At 46.3% G+C, this 9,095-nt stretch overlaps 1 protein-coding gene and 1 long non-coding RNA gene across 7 annotated transcripts in view; one reads left to right on the top strand and one right to left on the bottom strand.

The window, feature by feature from the left end:
- The window catches only part of atp8b2 (ATPase phospholipid transporting 8B2), a 37,924-nt gene that overhangs the window by 17,783 nt on the left and 11,046 nt on the right, over positions 1–9,095 (bottom strand). For 2 of the 6 annotated variants that reach the window (XM_025007816.2, XM_025007817.2), the window contains exons 1-10: positions 8,890–9,068; positions 5,129–5,187; positions 4,915–5,028; positions 2,219–2,317; positions 2,044–2,105; positions 1,895–1,967; positions 1,378–1,639; positions 843–1,001; positions 678–766; positions 339–535 (exon numbers count right to left, since the gene is read on the bottom strand). In XM_025007816.2, coding sequence (XP_024863584.1) covers positions 339–535; positions 678–766; positions 843–1,001; positions 1,378–1,639; positions 1,895–1,967; positions 2,044–2,105; positions 2,219–2,317; positions 4,915–5,028; positions 5,129–5,187; positions 8,890–9,001 — 1,226 coding nt within the window. In that variant the 5' untranslated portion in view covers positions 9,002–9,068. Of the gene's footprint in view, positions 1–338; positions 536–677; positions 767–842; positions 1,002–1,377; positions 1,640–1,894; positions 1,968–2,043; positions 2,106–2,218; positions 2,318–4,914; positions 5,029–5,128; positions 5,188–8,889; positions 9,069–9,095 lie in introns of those variants that run through there. The other 4 variants (XM_025007818.2, XM_025007819.2, XM_017424935.3 and 1 more) reach the window with 3 other exon arrangements.
- Positions 1,588–2,986, top strand: LOC112450797. The gene is made up of 2 exons (XR_003039498.2): positions 1,588–1,729; positions 1,967–2,986. It is a non-coding gene; the product is annotated as an uncharacterized LOC112450797 (long non-coding RNA).

The raw sequence follows: 9,095 nt of genomic DNA, 5'->3' as shown, positions 1-9,095 counted from the left end.
AATCATCAAAATTAAACGAAATAAACATTTGAAATATATGAGTTTGTATGTAATGTATGAATATAATATACAAGTTTCACTTTTTAAATGGAATTACTGAAATCAATCTACTTTTTCATGATATTCTAATTTTATGACCAGCACCTGTATGTGGAAGTTTTCAGAAATGTGTTAAACGTTCGACGTGTTTTTTTATAATCCTAATGATCAAAACATCCCCGACTGCCTTTGAAAGTGGCTTCACCCAGGAGAGCGTGGCGTTAAATCACTGCAGTTGTCTCATTTGTCTCCTACAAACACACACATTTCTCTTTGTGACTCCTTGCGCCTCTCCTCACCTGACGTACAGAGAGATCGGCATGACTGTGTTCAGGATGATGACGTAGGACCAAAAGGAGAGGAAGGACGAGAACAGGAAGTTGTCCACAGGAGGCTCCCAGGGCAGGTAGCTCTGAAACAAGGAGCCCACCTCCTTCTCCCACACTGCGTTCCCCACAGCCAGGATCACGCCCATGCAGACCAGGAAACCAAAGATCTGACCCCCCAAAAAAGAAGAAACGGTCACAAACGTCCTGCTCAAATCAGAGCAGATCTAGTTGCGTTACTAGAACACGCAGACGCAACTAGAGATCGTGTCCTGGAATAGTTCGGGAGCCGTGAAAGTGAGACGGTCTCACCCAGAGGACCAGAGTGTTCATCAAGCGGTCGATGCTCGTACGTTTAAACTTGGTGCGGCCGCTGTTCTGCATGAGTTTGGTATCTGGGCCTGGGGACGGAAACAGGATCGCGATGAGTCACTCCACAGATCAAATGCACTGGCTGACGAGGACACACACACACACCTGCAAAGATGACCAGGCCGTAGCAGGCCTCGGTGTTGCGGAGGACGCATCCTCGGAGCAGCATGTTCTGATTGGTCAGGGGATACTTCTTGTCTCGCCAGCACAGAGCGCCACAGAAACGATCCAGCTTGTTGTTGGGAGGCTCGCACACCACCTCCCCTTCACACAAACACACACACAAACCTCCATTATGAAAAAAACCCCACACTACACGATCACCAAATCCAGTTACTCTCAAATGAGCACTTCCTCAGCGGTGCAGTTCATCGTCCCGTCTGTAAGATGATACGAGGCGAAGTGTGGGCCGATTTGCTGCTGCGGTGCATTTTCCGCGGGGCAGGTGAGGAGAACGCGTGTGGGCGCGCGCTCTGCTGACTCAACGTGATGATGAGGTTGTCGTTTGGTGGCGGCAGGGGAAGGGCGGAAAGTGTGAACGCCTTCACAATTATTCATGTGTCAGGGAGCGAAGGTGGACGAGCGTCTGAACTGCACCACTGAGCGCCACGAGAACACAAACTCGCTCGCAAAATCTCACCGTCGAACGTCGCCAAGTTGTTCGGGTCACCGAGCTCGGCTGTCACCGACACCGACTGGCGCACCTTCATGTTGGTTTCTCTGCAAGGCGATAAAAGAACACCTTTTACTACGGGGTTCTGACGCCCCACCTTTTTCTTTTTTTTTTTTGGTTGTTGTTTTTGCTTCGGACGTCCGCGTGCGTTCTCTGACCCGTCGAGCTCAGCTGTCTCGATGTAGCACAGGCCGTGAGGTTCGCTGCTCGACAGCAGGAGGAGGTCGGCCTGAAAAACACACGGCTTGATGTCAGGGAACGGGCTGATGAAAGCACCGAGCGGGGACACGACAACAGAGCGACCGCAGGTGGAGGCAAGGTCAGCTGCAGGACGCCGAGTCAGCGTTCACACAATAAACTCTCAACGGGAGCACAAACTGCGCCGAAATCCTTTTAGCGCTGTTTCTTTTAATGCACTGTATGGAAATCTAAAGCGAATGCTTGACTCCTGGTTACAGAGTTGTTGTTTTTTTTGTAAACTTACTGAAACAAACTGGTTGTTTTCCAGTTTTATGATGTCACCCACTCTTACGTTCATCCACTTTTCATTCTGCAGTCTGAAAACGACAAAAACGCCTCGTGAACGAAAGCCGACAAACTGCGAACCGGAAGCTCTCGGCTGCAACGACTTACGAGCCACGGATGAGGACCCGAGACTGCCGATTGTTCACCTGGTTGTCGCTCTTGTGGCGAAACTGCGGGGCGGGGAGACAAAGACGATAGCCGTCATTTCTAGTTTCAGGCACAGATTTTTATTTTTATTTTTATGTGTTTGAGTGTGTAAGGGTGTAAAAAAAACCAAGCTCACGTAGTCATCTGTGGCATCCTTCACTGCGGTGATGCTCAGCACCAGAGCCAAAGGCACGATGGTCGTGAACCAGGAGAGGGAGGAGATCTGAGGTATCAGCTGTAAAAATAAGGACGGGCAGAAAAAAAAAGTGACCAAGTTTAAACAGAGTAACACAGAGGAAGCTACGCTGCAGACAGTGTAGAGGACATTTAATCAAGTTTGGAAAGTCTACTTTAAAAAAATGGCCGTTTATATTGAAATTGTGACACAGGTGTATGTCTCCCAGATGAGTTCCTGATCCTAAATTTGCCATTTTCACATTAAACTGAATGACGGATGTCAATCATATCGAATGATAGTGATGAAAATCAGAAGAAAATGAGCAGCATGTACATTACAGAGGGTTACCTGAGGGAAAAGTTTAGTTTCACATCCTCCGCTCGCAGGTTTCAGTTTCAGTTTAGCGACAAAACACAAGACGAAAGTTTTCTTCACAGCAATACTATCAGTGTTGTGACCCATCTTTTTTACACAGATTGTGTTTAGAGATTGTTTTGGTTAAAAGTGGAAAATCACCAACATTTGTGGGACTTTGGATCTGTTACTGAGGACCTGTGTTGAACACATTCGACTGTAAACATCTTGTTGTCGCCAAACTTTACGACTAAATGTTCGTGTCCTGGGTTCAAACTCTGGAGATGTTCTCCTTTACGTGTCGTTTTGACGTTGGCTTCAAACGATGGCCGACATTATCTTTGCCGGCCTCAAAACCTACATTCAACCACATATCGATGTTTTTTGTGACCAATCAAGCTCGCTTTACAAAGTAGATTTAAACTTTCAGAGATTAAAAGGAGTTCAACTCTTTGACTTTCATACTCAAATGCATTTGCAGAAAAATATATATATTTTTGCTGGAAACATTTTTGTTCCTGCCTCTTCATTTAGCAACATTTCAGGTTTCTTTTTTGTGGTTTTTTTAACCTAATCCGGAAGCAGATATGTGGGTCAACCAGCTGGTTTATCTGTCTGTTTCGGGTTATTCTGGGCATGAAAGGACCTCCTTCCATTTCGTTTTTTTCATATATATTTAAGAACATCACAGTAGATTTTGTTAAAACAGCCTCTCATTTATTTAACAAATGTCTTAACTTATCTGTTAATATTTACAAAACCAACAAAGTAATTTCATTGATATCAAAAACAATCCACGATGCTCAGTTATTTGGAAATTCATGTAACGTTTATGAGCGGTGATGCAAACGGGCTTCATATTTCCACACAACCATCGCGTGCTCGTCGTGCTCCTCCTCAGGGTGACGGGTATCCTCACCCCCGGACTCAGACGGGTCTGCAGGCGCATACGCCTCCCACTTCACCTGCAGAACAATCCATTACGCCTGAGAGACACGATGACAGTTACTGTAACATCACTGCAGCAAATACAAGTCGAGTCAAATTTATTTATACAGCAACAAAGTGCTTTACAACATTTTACACAAAAATACAGAGTCAAAACACACACAACAATATCTAAAATATGAGCTGGGATGATCGAAATCATGAAACTAAACAATGAAATGAAAAAAACACAAGATAAACTGAGGAAAACCAAACTAAGATGTGATGAAAGCTAACATAAACTGAACTAGGATATAAAAACCTCAGTTGATCAGACACGATAAAAGCTCAACTAAAGGTACCAAAAGGCCAACTAAAATTGTCAGTTAAACAAAAAACAATAAATAAATATATACAACAATAATATTTGATCATGAGTTACCAAAATGCACCTGTCTAGCTAGCTTTGTGTGTCTATGTGAGAAAAGTATAGGAAGGCAGACAATATAAATGTCAAAGCTGTGTGATAAATTGTGAACGTTGGTTCAGAAACCATTCCAATAATCTGCTGTCCAGATCTGCACGGGCGGCTTCATACAGCGCTATCTCAAAAAGTACAAAAGCCACAGCTTAGAGACTCACGCGTCATGAAACCTGACAAGTTGACAGACATTTTGATGTATATTACGTCTGTGTAGCTTGCAAAATGAATGAGCGGGAGTGGTTTAAAAAAACCTGTGCAAAGTGAGAAATCAGCGACTTAAGCCAGGCTGTTCACGTCCATAAACCGGCAACTCCACCGAGCGTTCAGCCCCGTTTACCGAGGAACCGAAGACATGTTTTATCGTCTGACTTCCATCAACTAAAACAGGATCGTGACAGGCTCTTAAAATGATACGTGAGAAGATCTGTTTCTTACCTGGATGTTTGCGCTTCAGTTTGTTGAGGTTTCGGAGGAGATGCGCCGCACCGAGTCTTTTCCCTTGGTTTTCAGACAATGATATTTCTGCACAGTGGTGCCATCTGGCAGTATAATCAGTGTTTTATACACTGTGGGGTGGGTGGGGATAAACAGCTGAAGACAGGTCTTCAGAGTCACCAACACGTCGATATGGCAGCAAAAGAAGAGTCAACCGCACGGTTACAACCCAAGTTAAAGGCTTCGTTCTCCCAGGACACTCAGGATTGAATTTTATCATTTTTAAAACGACGTCTTATTCCAAAACGACCGATTATGTCAGTGACAGAAACTTCATCAAGCCACCCATTTGTGTTTTTTATGCAAGTTTGCGTCACAAAGCGACGAGTCATCATTAAGGCAGGAAGAAGAGCAGCGACCCCTGTCCGCCCCCCCATCCATCTCCTCTCCTCACCTGCAGTATGAGCAGGAAAAGGAAGTAGGTGTTGGCTACTTCCTGGAACTGCTCAAACAGGTTGACAGGCAGAAAGGTGAGGACGTTGTACTTCGATGTCATGATGCAGTTACTCTGGATCAAATGGGAAAAACAAACGAACACGTGATATATATATATATTTTTACCCTAAATATTCGAACAAAATACCCATAACGACTGTATTTATTCTTACCGCATACTGAAACTTTTCGTTGTATTCCCTGTCGTTGGCTTTGACCTTTCTCTCCTCCTCTGTAGGAACACAAACACACAAAACCACTGATCACACGACATAAATAATAAAGCTTTTTAAGCAACGTTAGTTTGGAGAAAACAGGGTTTAAATCGGACCAGAAACGGTTCGTCTGTTAAAACAACTCCAGTTTTCTTGTGCTTTGTGTGAACGCTGGTTTATAAGCTTTACCTTACCGTACATTTTGAATTGCACAGTTTTTGTTTTGTTTTGTTTTTTTACACAGAATTGCATGGTTGTTTGTAGCAGATTGCTGCAGAACTTCCGGTGCAGCCTGGAGCGCCGATGTAGTGGTTTAATATTAGCTAATGTAGCATTTTTCTTTTACAAAAAAGCTATTTAATAAGCCTGTAAGACATCATAAAACAGGTGCTTGTTTGGGATAATTATCATCTCTAAGCTCTGCTCTATGACTAATGTCATGGCTAAGATACCAGATATAACCATATGACAGAACATCGCTTCGAAAATGACCAGATTATCCCTTTAATTTAAGACTGAAGCAGCCCCTCTGACTCTGCTTTATATGCTGTACTTTTGTTGGGGTTTTTGTTTTGTGTACACTCATCTCAGTGCAGTGGGAGTTTCCCCACCAGAACAAACAGGCTGCTTTTGAAATTAGGCGACATAAATAAACATTCAGTCAGTTTTAAGATCCGACTTGTTGCCCTAAAAAGGAAAGAGAAAGAAAAAAAGGTTTCAGCGTACTTCTGAGAGGTGCTGCGACAGGAAGGGACACCAGAAGTCGTCGGCTCGTCAGGCTCGCGCACAGAGACCCTGTGGTTTCCTGTGTTTTCTGCAACGCCGTGAAGGCCTCACGCCGCGTACAGCTCGCGCTCTGCCGCCGCCGAGCAAACACGGCCCACCCAGAGGGGCGCCGCTTTATCGTGGCAGATGAGTTCTCGTCAGCGGATTCAGTCCGTTTAAAAACCACACGACTGCAGAGGCGGACGATGAATGATTTTTGCTCGTCTCTGATGGTGGGGCGAAAGGCCTCTCCGCCTTTTCTTTTGGTTAACATCACCTGTACAAATGTTTTGTTTTGTACTTGGATGGAGGATTCAATTAAACAAAAGTTTTGGAGGCTTCAACAGCCTGGTGTTACATCAGCTGCACAGCAAAAAGATTATTAGAAAAAAAAAACCCAAATGCTTCAGCTGCCAGGCTGCAAACTAAAGCCCACCGGCGTCGCTGCACCGCTCGTTCTTCTAAACCTTAATGAGCAGCAGAGTATCAGATGGTTGATGCTTATCGTCCAGAATCTCTTCTGATGAAACTCCCCCTCCGGTCGTCTCTCGCCTTCGATCGTTTGAAGGTCACCATCAGGTTGGGGGATTTGTCAACCACGCCGGGTAAGCTCTGAGCAGCCCCCGCAGCAGGATCGGATTCCTTTGCGCCGTGGAAGCTGACCAGCTCGGCCTGAGTGCAGGAGCAGCTTTGTATTTGACGTCTCCGACGACTTCAAGGGCATTTGGAAGCCCCAGACACAGATGCCCCCAAATGCAGGCACCCCCCGATGCAGACGCTCCCAGATGCAGACGCTCCCAGACGCAGGCACCCCCTGACGCAGACGCCCCCAGACGCAGACGCCCCCCGATGCAGACACCACCGATGCAGACGCCCCCCGATGCAGACACCACCGACGTAGACGCCCCCGATGCAGACGCTCCCAGATGCAGACGCCCCCGACGCAGATGCTCCCAGACGCAGACGCTCCCAGACGCAGACGCTCCCAGATGCAGACGCCCCCGACGCAGATGCTCCCCGACGCAGACAACCCCCTACGCAGATACCCCAGCGCGCAGTTCAAAAGCCTGCCTCACTGCTGGTATGGGGGTGCATTAGGGCCTATGGCAGGGGCGGTTTAAACGTGTGGAATGACACCATCGATGCAAAAACAAAAAAATGGCAGCTTGAACATTCAATACGTTTACCATGTTACATTGTGAACATGCGTTCACGAGATTTGTAAAATTGTTTTTAATTTACGTTTTACACAACGTCCGAATTTTGTCGGAACTGGAGCTGAAGTTTGGAGGAACGGAGGCGTTAATCCGGGCCCGAATGCACTCCTTTTTCCTGGGTTCCCCACAATGACCCCACTGCCCTCCTGTCTTCCCCTCACGCCTCCATCAGACTGAAGCCGGGGCGGTAAACGAGCCACGAAGCCTGCTCAGTCCGAGCTGCGGGGAAACCTGTAACGTCACTGCACCAAACTCCAAATCAGATCGTCGCCTTCGGTGGACGATCCAATTACGGAATCGTCCACAGTCGCGGGCTCTCTGTCTCTCTGTGTCTCTCTCTGGCAGCTAACTCGTTTGCCTGGAGGAAAATGGAAGTGACACAGTGACAGACTAATGGAGCGAGGGAAGGGGGGGTTAAATGTGAGACCAGTGGGATTTGTGATGGTTAAGCTGAGGGGTGAGGACACAGACGAGGCAGAGCAGCGGAGAGACTGGCGCCTGGAGGATTGATCAGCGTCTCAGGCAGCAGAGGACGGGACACAGGCAGCTTGTTTACACAGAATCCGGACTCGGATTCAAATCTGCTTTCGCTTGAACTCAGCTTGACCGTCAAAATTTAACACCACCGAAGGCCTTTTGCGCCAGAGTTCTGTTTGACGATCATCTCGTGTGGAGAAATGATGGAAGCCGATGTCAGTGTGGGTCAGCTGTGGCGGCTATCTTGATCTGGACCGAGCCTAGAAGTTAATCAGTTGCAGATGAATGTCCAGTCATTACTTCCTAAAGGTTTCATTAAAATCCACCCAGTGGTTTGTGAGATATGTTGCTAACAGACAAACAAGGTAGAACTCCAACAGTTAATGCTAAAGTTTTAGGCAAACATACTGCACAGGGTTTAATGCTCAAAGTATGTGTTGGGGATCACGCTCAGCTGCCACCACACCAAATTGTAGCTCAATATCAGTAAAACTGACTGACTTATAGGCATTTGTGTGTTTCTTATGGTTAGCTGGCTGCTGCGGCCATCTTGAATCGAGTTGACTCTAAATGCTAATGAGTTTTACAAATACCTGGAATGATTTGATTGTGAGCGTTTAATTCATTTCCGCCCATTTGTTCATGAGATATTTTGCTAACAGACAGATTCAGCTGACTCCAACGGTTAACGGCAAAGTCTTAAAACCAGAACTGGCGCAATCAAGTTGGCGCTCGGAGGATGTGCTGGCAGGGACACTCAGCTACCTTCACACCGAGTTTTAGCTCAGTGTCTGCAAAACGAACCGAGCTGCAGCCGATTTTTTTGGTGATTTCTGAGGTCGGTCGCAGCAGCCATCTTTGGGTTGACTGCAGAAGTTAATCAGTTGCGGAGGCGCATCCAGTGACTTCTTCCTGCAAGTTTGATTAAAACTCATCCGGTGGTTTGATGAGATATTTTGCTAACAGGCAGACATCTTCTGCCAAGGTCTTTCAACTAAAAATGAGAGGAAGAGGGTTAAAACACTGAAGCAGAAATATGAAAAAAATGGCTTCTCATTGTCATTTTTGATGATTATTTCTAGTCATTTCAGTAACAGGGTGACAGGTTTTGTTTGTGGACAAGCAGCGGGATGGAGATCAGACTTCAGGTGGTTTCAGGAAGAAAGATGATGTTTAATGGAGGGTGAAAAAAAAAGAAACCAAGATCGTGTGTCCAAACAAGCTGATGATTGCAGTGATGTCGCTGCAGGAACTTCCTACCTGTCCGCCTCTTCTCCCACCGTCCTCCAGCAGATCCTGTCTTCTTCTTCTTTCTGTGCAGAGGTACGGGAAGTGGAAACCATTGCTCCTGGAGGGTTTTCAGCACCGTCATCCTGAATGATTAGTCGCTGCTGACTGTCACATCTTCAACAAGGACGTGGGGTACCAACTTCAGCTGAGCTGGACTGATGTCCCCCCCCCCCCCC

The sequence above is a fragment of the Kryptolebias marmoratus genome, linkage group LG16 (assembly GCF_001649575.2).
Source record: "Kryptolebias marmoratus isolate JLee-2015 linkage group LG16, ASM164957v2, whole genome shotgun sequence".
In the NCBI taxonomy this organism is placed as follows: Eukaryota; Metazoa; Chordata; class Actinopteri; order Cyprinodontiformes; family Rivulidae; genus Kryptolebias; species Kryptolebias marmoratus.
The sequence above is the reverse complement of the archived record's forward strand: the minus strand, read 5'-3'. Positions and strand labels throughout refer to the sequence as shown.